Source organism: Phodopus roborovskii, unplaced genomic scaffold (assembly GCF_943737965.1).
Source record: "Phodopus roborovskii unplaced genomic scaffold, PHOROB, whole genome shotgun sequence".
Classification (NCBI taxonomy): Eukaryota; Metazoa; Chordata; class Mammalia; order Rodentia; family Cricetidae; genus Phodopus; species Phodopus roborovskii.
This window is the reverse complement of record NW_026126625.1, coordinates 7,032,705-7,049,477: the sequence shown is the minus strand read 5'-3', so window position 1 is coordinate 7,049,477 and position 16,773 is coordinate 7,032,705. Positions and strand designations below refer to the sequence as shown.

The 16,773-nt window shown below is 45.6% G+C and overlaps 2 protein-coding genes across 5 annotated transcripts in view; both read left to right on the top strand.

Moving 5' to 3' along the window:
• The window catches only part of Cpeb1 (cytoplasmic polyadenylation element binding protein 1), a 92,086-nt gene extending 85,234 nt beyond the window's left edge, over positions 1 to 6,852 (top strand). For all 4 annotated transcript variants that reach the window (XM_051206640.1, XM_051206645.1, XM_051206644.1 and 1 more), the window contains exons 9-12: positions 991 to 1,189; positions 2,637 to 2,731; positions 3,260 to 3,340; positions 5,432 to 6,852. In XM_051206640.1, coding sequence (XP_051062597.1) covers positions 991 to 1,189; positions 2,637 to 2,731; positions 3,260 to 3,340; positions 5,432 to 5,530 — 474 coding nt within the window. In that variant the 3' untranslated portion in view covers positions 5,531 to 6,852. The remainder of the gene's footprint in view (positions 1 to 990; positions 1,190 to 2,636; positions 2,732 to 3,259; positions 3,341 to 5,431) is intronic.
• A 1,544-nt stretch (positions 6,853 to 8,396) lies between these two features.
• On the top strand, positions 8,397 to 11,276 carry Rps17 (ribosomal protein S17). The gene is made up of 5 exons (XM_051206660.1): positions 8,397 to 8,532; positions 8,769 to 8,920; positions 9,263 to 9,368; positions 10,105 to 10,170; positions 11,157 to 11,276. The coding sequence occupies exons 1-5, from the start codon at positions 8,530 to 8,532 to the stop codon at positions 11,235 to 11,237; spliced, it is 408 nt and encodes a 135-aa protein (XP_051062617.1). The 5' UTR covers positions 8,397 to 8,529; the 3' UTR covers positions 11,238 to 11,276.
• Positions 11,277 to 16,773: the final 5,497 nt, after the last annotated feature.

The following is a 16,773-nucleotide window of genomic DNA, read 5'->3' as shown; positions in this document are numbered from 1 at the left end:
CCAGATTTACATGCCTAACCTCCTGTCCTATGATATATTCCATAACTCTATATTGCCCTATGGGCAAAGTAGCCTTTTTCATGAATTTGCAGGGCTGGTTGGCTTCCCCTGGTACCTTCTACCAGGCTCTCCAATCCTCAGGCTCTGTAGGTCTAGGTCCTGCCTGGTTCCTCCTTGCTTACCCACTCAAAAAGTCTGAAGTCTACAGACTTCCATTGAAGAATATCTTGTCACCTGTGACCATTGCCACCAGCCTTGTTCAGGTTTTCTTTTGAATTGTTTTTACCTACTTATATTTGCCTCAGTTTTCTTCTTGCTTCAAAAACATTTCTAAAAGATCTTCACAGACTAATTTTTCAAAATCGGTCACTGGTATTTGTAAGTCTACTTCATTGTAACACCCTCTTCCTGCTAGACTAGGTTTGATTCTGGAATCAAGGAATCAGAGGGCAGAGAATGTCAGCACTTGTCCCAGTGAAACTAGCTTTTCAACACCTCAGTTATTTGTGCATGGCTTTACATGTTCCCATGTTCCCACTGTTGTTGGCACAAAGCCCTCTAAATACCTAGGTTTAGGCCAGTAACCCTCTCACTGATATAAGTATTTCCACCCTTCTGTCCTTCATGCTTCCAGCTTTTAAATGTTCTGTGAATTCTACCTTTCACAAGGACTCTTGTTTTCTTTCTTGAAAACTCATGCTCTGTTAGTTCCTGTGGCCTGTCAATTTGGTACTTGTTGCTTACTGTGCAGAATGAGCAAGTTCTGTTGTATTTTCTCTCACCATTATGAACACAGGAAATTCAGCTCAAGTTGGGTTGGATAAGGATGCTTTACTGGAAGCCTGTGTGCCTCAGATGGGTGACAACATCCTTTCACCCCTGCACAGCCTCAGTAGCTGCATCTCTAATATCCAGAGCATGTGTTCTACCATATAGGAGACTCTCTGAAGCTGCCAGCTGATAAACCTTTGTGGGGGGGGGGGTTTTCAGGTGCAGGTAATCCCCTGGGTCTTGGCTGACAGCAACTTTGTCTGGAGCCCATCTCAGAGGCTGGATCCCAGCAGAACGGTGTTTGTTGGTGCCTTGCACGGGATGCTCAATGCTGAAGCTCTGGCTGCCATCTTGAATGACCTATTTGGTGGAGTGGTGTATGCTGGGATTGACACAGATAAGCACAAGTACCCCATTGGTGAGTGTCCTACTTCTGTGTGGGAAAGCTTGGTGCCTCTGGGAGTAAATTAAGATTTAATACTTGCCCTTGAGAGTAGAAAGAGAACTGAAGTAGGTTTGTAAATCATATTTTCCTCCAGAAGTTACCAATACTGGCCCAGCTGCATCTTGCCTCTGCTCCTGTTTTCCACATTGGGAAACAGGGTGATTGTTAATATTGGTGAAAATGAGGCAAAAAGTTTGTTGAGACTCAAAGTACACAACCAAAGAAGTTTAGGACAAACTGTAGGTAGTTTTGCATTTAAAGACATACTTTACTGAGAGCTTGCCCAATTTCCTTTATTAACAGTTCTTGCCAGACATAGAAGCACATGCTTGTACTTAGGAGACAGGGGCAATTGGATCTCTGAGTTCAAAGCCAGCCTGGTCTACAGAGAGAGTTCTAGGACAGCCAGGGCTACATAGTAAGATCTTGTCAGGAAGAAAGGAAACTTTGTTTTTACATCTTTGATGTTGTCTAGAGTAAGAGACAAGGTCAGAGCAAAGGTGCTTTCTGGATAACTCAGCAATTGAGCTGTTCTGACCACTGACTTTTGATGAGCTTTTCAGAGAAAGAAGGTTAGTTCTAGACTTGGTACAGCAATCTCAGTGATTGGGTTTGGAAGTGGAGCAGGCCTGAAATCTGATCAAGGCGTACAGAGTTAATCCGCCTTTCCAGGTGCTTGGTCTACCCACCCACACTGAGTCTGGTTAGGAAGGAGCACTTGTGCATGTCAATGCTGCCCTGCAGATGGAGAACTAGGACTTCAGAGTGTAGGGGGCAGGGACCGCACTTGGCAGGAGAGGGTTCTTCTGCTAGTTCCTAGTTCTCTGAGGTGCCTCTGGGTCAGAAAAGGTTTGATTGTCATTTCTACCCTTCAGAGACAGTTTAGTCTTCAGCTTGGTTTCCACCTGAGCCCTTTACCTTTCTCTGTGCACTACCTATATGGGAGGCAGGGAACCCCTTCCCTTCCCTCTTTACTAAATGGTTTACAGTAACATGTAATGATGTTACTGTCCAGTGTGATAGCCACCAAGAGAAAGTGGCTGTTGAGTACTTGAAATGCAGCTTCTCCTATGTGTTAAAGTATCCGGGACACAGCCAGGCAGTGGTGCCACTCACCTTTAATCCCAGTACTCGGAAAGCAGAGGCAGGGGGAATCTCTGTGAGTTTGAAGCCAGCTTGGTCTACAGAGTGTGTTCCAGGACAGCCAGGGTTACAGAGAGACCATGTCTTGGGGAAAAAAAATTCTGAACACATAGGTTAAATATATTAAGATTCCACTATTTTGCTGTGATAATCACTAAATTAGAAATTACATAAATACTTACATTTATGTCAGACAACAATGGTGTAGAAACAGGGTTTCTTGAGTATTTAATAGAATTTGAACAGTAATGTGTAAGTTTGTGCCCGGTTTTCCTAGGATCTGGCCGTGTGACTTTCAATAACCAACGTAGTTACCTGAAAGCAGTCAGCGCTGCTTTTGTGGAAATCAAAACCACCAAGTTTACCAAGAAGGTGAGTGGATGATGCCCTTATTTTGAGAGAGACTTGGATCATGTACAAAAACAGCATAGTTCCAAGGTCAGGGCAACTGACGAGTTAAGCTGAGTTCTGGGTTCTCTGGGGACTCAAGAGGAAGGGCCCAGACTGTTAGTGCCTGAGTAGGTATGGGTGGGGAGAAGTTCCCTCGTTTTGATATTTGTCTGAAATTGCTAAATAGATTGACTTTCTTTATCCCCTTTTACCCAAATCTTCTGAACACTTCCCTGATGATAATTGGTGGAGAACCAGGGTTCATTTTGCTGAGAAAGGTAGGCAATAAAGCCTGTGGTTGTCAAATGTTAGAAGTAACCAGCTCTGTCTCTGTAGCTCTGTAGGATATGAGTCTATCCACTAAAAGTCATATTAGACTCTGGCCCACAGTTCTGTCTAGCTTCCCTTAGAACAGACAAACATCCGACATCCCTGTGTCCTCAGTAATATGCTACTAAAGCTCATCTGATCCATAGATCCTTTTTATTTCCCTCTGTTGCTGTTCCTCAGGTTCAGATTGACCCCTATCTGGAAGATTCTCTGTGTCTTATCTGCAGTTCACAGCCTGGCCCTTTCTTCTGTCGAGATCAGGTGAGTCCCCTGGGCACTAGAAATGTCTACCAAGTTCCCACCACAATTAAAAAATGTGTTAAAGCACATTACGGCATTGAGTATTAGAGTTCTTAGATAAATGGTGATGTCTGAGAGCATAGAGACAACAGTCAAGAGGGCACACTGTAGATAGGTTCATTCACAACTCTAGGTATATTGGAGTGCTTTTTCCTTTCCCTTCCTGGGCTACTGCTGTAGAATATGGCCATTGGTGATGGTGAGTACTTTTTGCTTTAGTTTTTGGAAATGGTCTTACTGTTTAGTACTGACTGGCTTGACACTCATGTAGCCAAGCTAGTCTTGAGCTTGCAGCAAGCCTCTTTCTTCCCACTGCTTCTACCAGAGTCTTGGTATCACTGGCATGTGTTACCATACCCAGATGGTGGGTCTGTAGACATTTGGTAGTTGGGTACCTACGCATCAAACATTACTGATACTTTTTCTAAGTCTGACAAGCATGTCCAACTACAGTCTCATACTGTTTGTCTCAAGGTAACTTATGAATGCTGCCAAACCCAAAATTGTAATTTTAGGAGGACCCTCCCACCTTGTGAAGTGTTGGTTTGGTTTTATATCTGGATTGCATGGTTCTCCAGCATGAGTTGTGTAGATGACAGCATCATATGGCAATGACAGAAAGTTAGGCATGCTTTCCTGGGACTGAATTTTCCTCTACTTTATTTCTGAACTTCTAGATTGCTTTGGTATTTGTATCTGGGTTCTAACCACAGTCATGAGAGGTGGAAGCTACAGGGAAACTTTCTATTGGGTGTCTCTGGATGGGAGCTGGGTGTGCTTGGCAGTTAGTGCTCTCTGACTTGAATGCATGTACACATCAGCTGAGAACTTTGTTGAAATGAGAATCTGAGTCTGGGTTTGGTGGATTTTGATAAGTCTGCATTTTTAGTAAATTGCTGAGTATGTTTTGAAGGACCTCTTTTTTAAAAAAACACATTAAAATATGTTTTCATACATACATACAATATATTTTTATCATGTTCGACCCTACTCTTAACTCCTTTTCATCCACTCCTCTCAATTTCATCTTTTTGTTTTATTTTGATGCTGATACTGTTTGGTTTTATTTTTTGTTTTTGAGGCAGGGTTTCACCTTGAACCTCTAGTCAGCCTGTGACTCACTATGTAAACCAGGCTGGCCTCAAACTCAGAGATCATCCTTTGCTTTCCAAGTTCTGGAATAGAAGGTGTGCACCACCATGCCCAGTCTCTCTCTCTCTCTCTCTTTTTAAAAATAACATGAACACCTAGTCTCAATGTACTAATCATTTACTCATAGTAGTCCATCTACCAAGGGAGAAACCCTTAAAGAAAACTGACTTTCCTTCTTCCAGAAGTCATAAGCTGTCAATGGCTCTCAGCTAATAGTGGCTTGTGAGCCTTTCCCTGTTCATGCTGGATTGTTCATTGGGTTGATCTTGTGCAGGCACAGTCATTGAACCACATTTTGAAACCTTCTCTAGGATGTTTGGGAACCTTCCAGACTAGCAATTCAGCCATGCTTAGTTTGTCTTACAATGATGCTGTCATTTGCATGGAGGCCATAGATAGTCAAACACAGGCTCCCAAGGGAGCTCAGAGTAAGTTTGGGTAGTAAGGTAAAGCCTGAAAACAAATACCTTTCTAAATTAGTGTTTATAGATCAGTATCTTTCAAGTGCATCCTCAGTTTCTCATTCTTGGTAGGTTATGACTTGCTTAGGGTTATTCAGCTAGGAAAACCAGTCACTTCTCACTGAGAAGAGGAAGGCGTGTGTCCTTGTACTTGAATAGGTAATCGGTTCTTCAGATATTCTCTTATGTTGGCAGCCATGAGATCCAACTGCTCAGTAGTGAGAAGGGTGGGGAATTGGGAAGAGCCTAAAGTGTTTGCAAAGGTTACACAAAGCAAACAGGACAGCATTTGCCTCTGTCAGTCAGAGCTCTGTTATTGTGAGAGGGCTAGCGGGAAGCATCTCTCCCTGTACCACAGAAATCAGGGGGCTTCTATTTCCTCTTAAGGTAGAACCTTTATACCTAGTGCTAATACACTCTTCCTGTTTCCCTCACCTAGGTCTGCTTTAAGTATTTTTGCCGAAGCTGCTGGCACTGGCGACACAGCATGGAAGGTCTGCGCCACCACAGCCCCCTGATGAGGAACCAGAAAAACTGAGATTCCAGTTAGAGAAGCTGGCCTTGCCCAGTGGCCTGTATTGCCCAAGGCTGGCAAGACAGGCCTATGCCCTGCGCTGGCGCCCAAGGAGCTAGCTTTCTGCAGACAAGGGAAAATTGTAGTCACCTTTGTACTTGCTAAATCTGTCTTTGTTTCTGCACTAATTAATGCACAATGAGTTTTGTCAGATTTTGTTTTCAGGGGGTGTGCTAGAGCAAGGACCCTCAGGCTCACCCTCAAGCAAATGTAGTTTTCCCAGATTCTAGTTCCTCATTTTGCAAATGAAAAGAAAAAACAACAAACTATGTGTCCAGAAGGTATTGACACAGATGCCTACACTTAAGTTTATTAAAGCGCTTTTTACATTCCTTGCAATACTGACAGTGGTGATGCGCAGGTCTCATTGGTTCATTCTTGCAGTTGCCATACAGTGCCTTTCCATTTATTTAACCCCCACCTGAACGGCATAAATTGAGTGTTCAGCTGGTGTTTTTTACTGTAAACAAACAAGGAGACTTTGCTCTTCATTTAAACCAAATCATATTTCATAGTTTACGCTGGAGGGTTTTTACTGGTTCCTTTTTACACTCCTTAAAACAGTTTTTAAGTCATTTCGAACAATAGATTTTTTTTTTTTTCTGGCAGCTTTTAACATTATAGCAAATTTGTGTCTGGGGGACTGCTGGTCACAGTTGCAAATCAAAGTATTTGTAACCAAGGGAAATTATTTTATTTAAAACTGGACTGGAGAGGGTAAATTAGGTCTGAGCAGCTGCTGTATATAGTTTTAAATGGTTTGTTGCACCTTCTTACGTTGCACTTACGTGGCGGGGGAGGGTTGATAGAAGTTTTTAATCACAGTCACAGGACTTTTTTCTTTTGTAACTGAGCTTAAAAATTAAAAAAAAAAAAAAAAAAGGGCTGCTTTTTGGTGGGGGCAGGTGAAGGCTCACAGGAGCCCTTTCTCTTAGAGGGGCAAGTACCCTTCCTTGCATCTTTTATTTGAAGAATGTATGAATCAACAGAGTTGACAAAAAATACTACTGGAATTTGGAAACTTGACTTTTTCTTTTTAATTTAATTACTACTTGCCCCTCTGAAGGAAGCTGTGTGCCAAAGATCCAGTGTCATACCCCTCCTCCCTCCTGCTGAGCTGACGTTTCATTGTTGCATATCCCGGCTACTCTGTGGGTTTTGTGAAGCTGTGTGTGAAGTCTCTACCTCATTGTTGTATATGCAGGCAAGACTGCACTCTCCTACAGATGTGTGGAGTAAGCTGTGGTGTACTTTTTTTGGCACATAATAAACACGTTGCAGCAGAATTATGCTTTTGTCTCTCTATCTGAGGTAGATTCCAGAGAAAAGACTTCTTGGGTTTTCTGTAATGGGATTCCAGCCCAGGATGATGGTACCAGCATATGGAAACCTGCTCCTATGTGAAACCTGTTACATACTGGTCAGCCACTTTGCACTGTCCTGCAACTGAGTGATCACAGTCCAAAACAAGAGACCTATGTGTTTTAGCTCCTTAGCCATTAAGAATGCCAGAGGCACAAGCTCCAAGGTATCGGGAGCCACTGGCTCCCTGCTTTACTGTGAGCCCTGGCATGTTTCTCCCTTGGGACTCACTTGTGCTGATGCTACTCTTTTGAGTGGATGCTACTTTGCTTTTTTGATTCAGTGTCTTTGTCCTAGAATTGCTTATGTAAACCAGCCTAGCCTCAAACTCACAAAAATTTGCCTGGTAAGCATCCTAAGTGCTAGGATTATCGCCCTTACACTTAGAGTTTTTGTTACAGGTCCCAAGGCTTTTTGACAGGCCTGACATGACTTTCAGGTGAACAAGTTTTGAGCCAGGCTGCTGAACTGATGATCCTTGGGGAAACTGGTTCGAGGTAGAGGGCCTCAGGTGCAGAAACTCGCTAGGGGTCATGATCCAAGAGTGCCCTCCTGCAAGACTGCCTCCATCTAAGCCTGACATCCACTTTATTGGCATTTCACTGGTACGCTTGTGCGACACTTAGGGCATACTAATCTCTCCAGTCTCTTCCTGTTCCTTAGATAGTGGCATCTTTTCCCTCCTACTAGCTACTTTCAGGGTAAGGGCTTTCTGCGCTTCACCATCTGATCAGAGTGATGTAGATGGATGAGTTGAAGGTTGAGGCACAGCTGTGGCCCCCTTGATACATCTAACGTGACTGGCACAGTCTCACACGTCTCATGTTAGGTTTGAGCCTTAGGACCCCGCCAGGGAACAACTAGAGGAAAGGCCCTCCCTAGGCTGATGAGGGCCCTGGGCTGTGACTTAAGACCCTGCTTTGGACCTGGGTGTGGCAGAAGAGCCCGAAGATGAAGGTTGGCCTTACCTGGTTGGGCAGTGGAGCCAACTGAGATCTTAATTTGTTCATATAAACGTTTGAGAGTTTTCTGTGAGCCAGCCGCTGTCTTAAGCACTGGAGTTTAGTTAACCCTTCCTGTTTAGCTCATTCCGTGGTTGAGAAAACAGAAAAGTCATTTGACGTGCTAAGACATTTAAGAGCAGCTCCAATGCAATACTGTGCTGGGGTGTGAAAAGCCCCTCTGGTGAAGCTATGTTCGCACTAACACCAGGAAGTGGAAGGAGTCTTTTCAATCAGGCTCGACTCTACAAAATTCTGACCTGGGCCACGCGCGAGATGCAAGTCAGGGATGACTGCCTCTACTACTTTACCAAAGCGCGGGCTTCCTGTCTGCCTCACCCGAATGCCTCCAAGCGTTTCCTAGACGAAAGCACACTAAAAGTATTTCAAGCAGGAAACTCACACGGCCGGGCTACTTGCAGGCGCAGGCGCAGGCGCAGTCGCTCGCCCCGCCCCCCGCCCCACTCCACTCCGCCAGGGGGCGCTGCGGTTCGCTCGCGAGCCGCGCGCCGTCCCAGCAGAGCGGAAGCGGCTTTCTGGCCTGCGCTTTATAGGCCTCGCTTGTGCTTCCTGTTTCCTCTTTTACCGGGACCCGTCAACATGGTAGGTGTTTGGCTCCGGGGCCTCTATCCTTTTCAATCCGCGTCCATCCTCCGCTTGTGGCGGCCCCCAGCCCGCAGTGGGCCGGACCTGCGCGGTGTCTGTCAGCCTGGCGCGCTTCCACATGAAGTTGTGCGCGCTCCGGCCCCTCGGGGAGCCCGGCGCTCCCCGGGTCGGGGCGCGCTCGCTTCCCCGCGCTAGGCGCGGCCTCACCGGTGGTTGTTGCTCTTCACCCTCAGGGCCGCGTTCGCACCAAGACTGTGAAGAAGGCGGCCCGGGTCATCATCGAGAAGTACTACACGCGCCTGGGCAATGACTTCCACACCAACAAGCGTGTGTGCGAGGAGATCGCCATTATCCCCAGCAAGAAACTCCGCAACAAGATAGCCGGGTGAGTGCGAGCGGGGGCGGTCCCGGGCGGAGAGCCTGCCCTGGCCGTCCCCTTGGCCCGAGGTCCCCCAGTGCTCCGCAGAAGAGCTGGAGGTTCACAGCGATCACCGTGGCCGTGTGGGCGCCGGGAATGCAGTGCTGGGTCTCTTAAAAACCAATGAGCCGGGTCAAGGTTCAGGTGCCACATAGTGATCCTTGAGGGGCGGGCATGTGTGGGGCGTGTGTTTGTGTATAGGAGGCTCTCCGAGGGTGAGTCTGTCTTAATGTGCCCACATGCTTGCTTATGTGGGGACCAGTGGGAAGCTGCTGCGCTCACTCTTCCTCCCGGCTGGTGTGTTTGTAGCTATGTCACGCATCTCATGAAGAGGATTCAGAGAGGCCCTGTGAGAGGCATCTCTATCAAGTTGCAGGAGGAAGAGAGAGAGAGGAGAGATAACTATGTTCCTGAGGTAAACTTTTTGGGTCTTTCCCTGAACCTGTCTCCTGTCCAAGGGATAATGGGGGCTCTTGAGGGTCGGGCTCGTTTGCGGTGACAGGTCTTAGTCATTGTCAGCTCTTGGGTGTATTGATGCAGGGGCTCGTGGTGTAGAACAGGGTCACCTCAAATTAGTATTGGTCGGCCTGCCTTGGCCTCTTGTGCTGGGTGGGATTAGAGGAATGAGCTGCCACATCTAGCTAGACTTCTTTAGCTGGCTGTTGGTGTCTGTAATCTGCCAACCTGTTAGCCTTTCTGCCCCGTCCAAGTAAAGCTTGCTTTTTTCCCATGTGGGACCCCTGGGGAACTGTCTCCTGGCTTTATTAGCTTGACATGTCTTTAGTTATGAGCTCTATCTTCGGGCTTTCAGAATACCAACTAGAATAACTCTGGCATAAGAATAAAGCGGTCCAGGCATGGGGTGCATCCCATTAATCCCAGTGTCTGGAGCAGACAGATCTGAGTTGAGGCCAGCTTGGACTACATAGTTCCAGGACAGCCAGGGCTGTGTGGAGAGACCCTGTGTCAGAAAGAAGTGTTCTTCCTCCTTTTGTGGCATCATAACATCTAGTGGTGTGTGCCTTTCATCCCAGCATCGGAAAGTGGTTGGCACACATATCCAGGGATCAGCCAGGATGGGATAGGGAGGCCTGGTCTAGAGTGGGTGGAAGATAACATTCTTAATTTGGACTTGATTCTTCCCCTCCCAGGTCTCAGCCCTGGACCAGGAAATCATTGAGGTGGATCCTGACACCAAAGAAATGCTGAAGCTTCTGGTGAGTGGATGCCTCCTGGTGGAGGCTCTCAGTAGCCTTCCAGTGTTTGTGGCTGCCTGTTCTCTGTGTGTGTTGAAAGGGCTTTTACATGGGGCATTATTGAGTCCTTTGAATTTGTCTTTGTTGTGACGCTGGCTCCTAAGTTGTCCCCCCTTTTCAATTCAGCTCTGGCTATCTTGATTGTAACGTCAGAAATAATCTCTGGCCCCATTTCTAGAATAATAGGCACTGCTTGAGACTGCTGACAGGTGTTTCTGTCTTATCATAAGTGTGGAGGTGACCAGGGCTTCAGGGTCTACCTGCTGCTCATGATTTTGAGCAATTTGAGTTGCTAACAAAACTGTGTAAACCCACACCTGGCTTTCAGGAACCCGCAGTGTGGCAGCTGGAACGTGTGTGTCTGTCTGTCTGTGTGTATCTGCTCCTTGTGGGGCAGTCTCTGGTTTCAGCACAGCCTTGATTTCTCCTGAAGTCTTGTGGCTCCTGGGTGCTGAGTACTTGGGGACAGCCTGACCAGAATTCCTTTCCTGGTGCCTTAGACATCGGTTCCCTCCTGGGTGCTGAATGAACTGTGATGCCCCTTGGCTGGGCTGGGGGTTGTCTTAGGGACTCTGCCTACAAACCTCTCTCACCGTGGTGCTGTTTGAGCATAGTGTGCTTGCAGCCTTGGATATGCAGACTACAATAGAAAGTGCTTACAGACAGTTAGGCTTTAGGTAGGAGATAGTGTGTGTGGAAGGCAGGCCTGGGTTTTGTTTGTTATGGGTGTTTTGCAGCCTTTAGTTCAATTCAGTATGTCCTGGCTGGGGGTGGGGTATCTGCTCAGGAAGCAGGTCTGGCAGGTTGGATGAAAGTTTAGACAGCCCTGTTAACGATGTATTTAGTCCCGGATGAGTTGGAAAGCCAAGCCCCTTGTCTGACTCAGGTCTAGAACCCAGCTCCAGACCCCAATCTGCACCACTCACTGTTGTCATGTTCTGTTGCAGGACTTCGGCAGTCTCTCCAACCTGCAGGTCACTCAGCCTACAGTTGGGATGAATTTCAAAACACCACGTGGGGCCGTTTGAACCTGTTCTGTCATTTTCAATAAATCTGAAAACAACTTTGCCTGTGTTGTTCTTTCTGCTGTTGGGGTGAGATCCTGAGGCAGGCCTTCTCAGGACTAACTAGGCTGGCCATTGTCCGGGATAGAGCAGTCAGCTACTGAACACTAACAGGCCTTTGTGAGCAAACCTAGTGTGCTCGAAGGACATGGCAGAAAGTGGCTTTGCCAACAGCTGGTTAGGACCAGCATGACCAGTTGGACTACCATGGTGTCAACCAGAGTAAGGTAGGTGTTGTGGTTTTTGTTTTGTGGATGTTCTTTGGTGGGGGGCACAAATACCACAGATAGTACAGTTTCGGGCAGAATTTCAATCTGTTAGGTTTGTGATGTTATGTTAACTTTTGAGTCCTATAATTCAATTGTGAAAATTTCCCCCTTTGTAATCATGTAATCAGTAGGTTTCAACTTACCTAACCTGTACCTCATTAACATTTTGCCCATTTGGCATCTGTTGATAACTTTTGCTAAAACCTCCCACAAGGAGGGCTTTCATACTAAGTTCATCAGCTGTAACTGAGATCCAGCACTTGGGGCAGACAGTTGGATGAGGCCAGCCAGGGCTACAGTGTGAGGACCTGTGTTAACTCCTCCCTTTTTTTTTTATTTTTTTTTTAAGGGCTGGGCATAGCTCGATGGGTAACCTGCTTGCTATGCTGGCATGAAGGACCTGAGCTGGGTCCACAGGCTTGGCTGTGCACTTGTAATCCAGGACTGATGTCCTGGGGTCTCCAGGTTTGGTGAGAGACAGTCTCAAGTTGGAACGCAAAAGACATACCATACACTTTAAAAGTACCATGTTTACAGATTGGAAGATAGTATTGTTGGGGTGATACTACATGTATTCGTGAAGGTGTATTACACAAGTGTGAAGTCCACTTTGCAAGGTTATATCCATGCTGAAACCCAGGTCTTCTGAAGGTGATTGGGAGCTACTTGTATTACTGGTGGAATGACGGGTGGCTGTTAGGGAAACTTGGCCTTTAGGGTATCTGGTGTTGAGGTGAAACTTAACCAAAAACAAGGTGGTGAGGCAGGATTCATTGGTTTGCACTTTGATGTCATTGTAAAAAAATCGGGGCAGGGACTGGAGGATGTAAACCGTGTAACTGTGCTGCTTACCATCTTTGCCTGCTTTATTATAGAACCTAGAACCCTCAGCCCAGCGATGGTACTACCCATCCCAACACCCATATTGCAGTTCACAGCAATCTAACTCTAGTTCCAGGGCCTCTAAGGGCTGGCTTCCATAGGCAACATTTAAGATGCCATGGAGGCAAAACACCCATATATTGATCTTTAAGAAACAGGGACATGGTTTTTAACAAAAAAATGTTGAATCCACTGAGCAGTGATGGCACACACCTTTAATTCCAGCACTCAAGAGGCAGGTAGGTTTCTGTGAGTTTGAGCCAGTTCTAGGACAGGCTCCAAAGCTACAGTTAAACCCTGTCTTGAAAAACAAAATATATATACATACTATCACTGTCATGGTTTACCTTTAAATTGCTTCATGTGATAGACTGAATTCTTCATATATTCTGGTGTAGGTGGGTGGGGCTCATTGTGTGGCCCAGGTTGGCCTCACACAACACTGCCTCCCAAGAGCTGAGAGTAAAGGTGTGCACCACACTTGTTTTATTTCTAATGTATACATGTGTGCTATCTGTTAATCTGTCATTAAGGTATTCTGATTGTGCTGCCTAGTTTATGTCATTGAAACAAGCTAGAGCAGTGGTTCTCAACCTAAGGCTGTGACCCTTTAATACAGTTCCTCAAGTTATGGCTCCTAGCCATAAAATTATCTTTGTTGCTATTTAATCACTAATTCTGTTAGAATTATAATGTAAATATTTGGTTTGACCCTATAAAAAGGTCCCTTAACATACCCACCCTTGAGACCCACAGGTTGAGAACCACTGAGTTAAGAGTCAATTAGAAGAGGGACCCTCAATTGAGAAAATGCCTTCATAAGAGCTGGCTGCAGGCAAGCCTGTAGGGCATTTTCTTACTGATTGACAGGGAGGGCCCAGCCCATTGTGGGTAGGGTCATCCTTGGGCTAATGGTCCTGGGTTCTCTAAGGTTGAGTCAAGCCATGAACAATAAAACTGCATCCTCCATGACCTGTGCATCAGCTGATCCCAGGTTCCTGCTTTTGCTATTCCTGCCTGTCCTGGCCTTTGACGATGAACAGTCATGTGACCATGTAAGCCAAATAAAACTCTCATCCCCAAGTTGCTTTTGGTCATGCTGTTTGATCACAGCAATAGTGACCCTAACTAAAAAGTTGGTACTAGGATAGTGGGGTATCGCTGTTGACATGCCTGACAGTTGTTTTGGGGAAGGTTGTGGAAGGACTTTGGAACTTGGGGCTGGAAAAGCCATTGAATGTTGAGAGCTCAGTGAGCTGTTGTTTGGGAGATAACACTGAGATCAAGGCAGATGGAGGCCTGGCTTGTGAAGTTTCAGAGGAAAGCAAAGACTCCAACATGTCTTTTCTGTGAAGAGTAATGTCTGGTCAGCTGGAGATGAAGAATTGCCTGTGATTAACTAGATCAAAACCACTGAAGTAAAACTTGCTTTGCTGAGACAATGGACAGTGGTCAGCTGGGGCTGAAGAATGAGCTGCAATTAAGAAGGGTGCAGTTGAGTGTTTCCTTAGAGCCACCCATGTTTTGAAGGTATGGAGAGCAGCTGGAGCCCAAGTCCTCAGGAGGCTGTTGCTGAAAGTGCAGCCCAATTGTAGCAAGGGGCCATGGGATGACCAAGAGCAGCAGCCACAGTGGAATGGAGCCAGCCTGAGTTTAGAAAACAAGCTGTGTGTGCTGGGGCGGGGGTGGGGGGGTGGGGGGGTGGCAGGCGCGGAGAAGAGAACCAAGCCCTTAGCCCAGAAGATGGTGAGTGGACCCCAGCAGTGAATACTGAGTTGTTTATACAGTTGGGAGTTTGGTTTTGCTGTGGTTGTGACTGTGGCCTGCCTAGTTCTTACCTCTTGAAGTAAAGTATTTTATTTCGTAGGAGCCTACAGTTGAGAGATTGAATTTTAAGAGACTTTGGATTGTAAGACTTGAAATATTTTGTTTTGTGATGTTCATATTTATGTGAGTTCTTGGAGATGAACAAGAAAGGAAAAGTTGTGAACTAACAGTGATGTGTTTATGTGTCTAATGGACAAGGGGTCAGTTGTCCTGGCTTATTTTATGTCAACATAAACTAGGGTCATCAGAGAGGAGGGAACCTCAATAGAGAAAATTTCTCCCTAAGATCAGGCTGTAGGCAAGCCTGTAGAGCATTCGCTCTCTCTCTCCCCCTGTGTCTCCTTCCCCCTCTCTCTCTCTTGTTTGAGAAAGCCCTGGGATTTGTTTGTAGACCAGGCTAGCCTCAAAATCACAGATCTGTCTGCCTCTCCCAAGTGCTAGGGTGTGCTCTACCACGACTGGCAAAATCTGATTTTTTTTCCTTAATTTCTTTTTTCTTTGGTTTTCGAGACCGTTTCTCTTTGTAGCCCTGGCCATCCTGAACTCCCTCTGTAGACCAAGCTGGCCTGGAACTGAGATTCACCTGCCTCCATTTCCTGAGTGCTGGGATTAAAGGTGTGTGCTGCCACCATGCCCATCGATTTTGCATTTCTTGCTCAGTTTTACTTGTTCATATCTTTCTTAGCACCTGAGCTGTCTGATTTGTTGGCACATAGCTATTCCCAGGGTTGTCAAGAACCCTTGGTGTATCTAGAAGACTGTCAATGGTTTTATTGGGTTTTACCCTTTTTACTTATTTCTGCTATAATTTTCTTGTTCTGGCGCTGGGAACTGAACCCAGGGCAAGTGTCCTGCTCCTAAGTCGAAAGCCAGCCCTGAGCTCTGCTGTTTCCTTCATTTCAGTGGTCTCGGTTGCCCCAGTGGAATCTGATCATCATTCTCAGAGTTTTTGGTTTTTAGTGTGTAATCTCCAGCTGTGAGTTCTTGTCCAAGCTAGGCTGTCACTGTTTTGTAATCATTAGTCAGATTTTGTTTTAGAATCACCCAGGATCTCTTTGCCAAACTCTTTAAGCTACTGTTTAGGATTGTAGTATACATTCTATGTTTGTCCTTTTGTTATTGATTTCTGATTCCAATCCCATGTCAGAGAACATACTCAGTAGGGATGAATTCACTTTTTGAGAATTGGGAGCACAATGTGTGTTCTGTCTTGGAGTGTGCCCGATGCACACGGGTGCTAAACCAGTGCTAAACCAGTGCTTGATATTTGAGTATTTGTTTTTGTCAGTTTAGTTTCTTGAGGCAGGGACTTGGATGGCCTACCCTGGCCTGGAACTAGCTATGAAGCCAAGGATAGCCTTGAATTCCTGATCCTTCTGCTTCTCCTGAGTTCTGGGATTACAGGCATGTACCACCAAACTATCAATTTTTGTTTACAATGTCAAGTTTCATCTGGTTCGTGTAGTCATATCTGTTTCCTCTGTGACTGCCTGAATGGTGGTTTTTTTTTTTTTGTTTTTTGTTTTTTTGTTTTTTTTCCATTCCTTTTAGTTTCACCTTTGGTGTGTATGAATCAAAAATGTCTCTTGGAGAAAACATTGGTTTAAGTTGTAAATGGCATTCTGATAATTTCTGCCTACAATTGGATGCATATTGTTTCTAATCCATTTATGCTTAAGATAATTCCTAAGACAGTGAAACTATTAAGCTGCTTATTTCCCTGTTTTCTATTGTTTTATAGTGTGTGCACATAATTTAACAAGCATGAGTGTAGGTACAGTGCCTGCAGAAGCCAGAAGAGGGCACCAGATCCTCTGGAACTGGAATTACAGGTGGTTTGGGACTGCCATGGGTGTTCAGAAACTTACTGCATGACTTCTGCTGAGCTGTTTAGCCCCTGAGTGATTTTCTCAAAGATTATTATAGAGATTATCATTAATGTCTTAAAACAAATTATATTAACATAAACCTCTTTGTTTTTGTTTTTTTGGAGGGTGGGGGGGACAGTCTTACCATGTATCCCTGGCTGGCTTTCCTGGAACTCACCCTGTAGACTAGGCTGGCCTCGAACTCAGATCTGCCTCCCAAGTGCTCACAAGCCTCATTTCAATAGTATATAAACTATATACATCTGTTTCTCTTCCTTTTGTATTATCATGCATGGCTTAGGTACCATTTTCTTCAGTTCTTTGAACATTTTAAGCAGCAAAGTCAGTGGAGTATAGAGGTAGGTAGCTTTGTGAGTGAGTCAGGGTAACATTAAATGTAGCATGGGCCTTTGTTCTGCCTAAGGAACCTGATGTCTCTGTACAAGTTCAGTTTGCTTGTGTTGCAGGGCCACCTTAGGAGTCTTGGTTTCACGCAGAGAATGGTTCCTCTTCTAGCTGTCCTTGTCAAGGGTTCAGTGTTTTCAATATCTTAAGCTCTTTATGCTCTTCCTGCTCCAGGACAGGGAGTCTTGGAGGACACTTGGATTAAACATGCTTGAGTCTGAGACAAGGTGGCCCATCTTGTTCTCAACA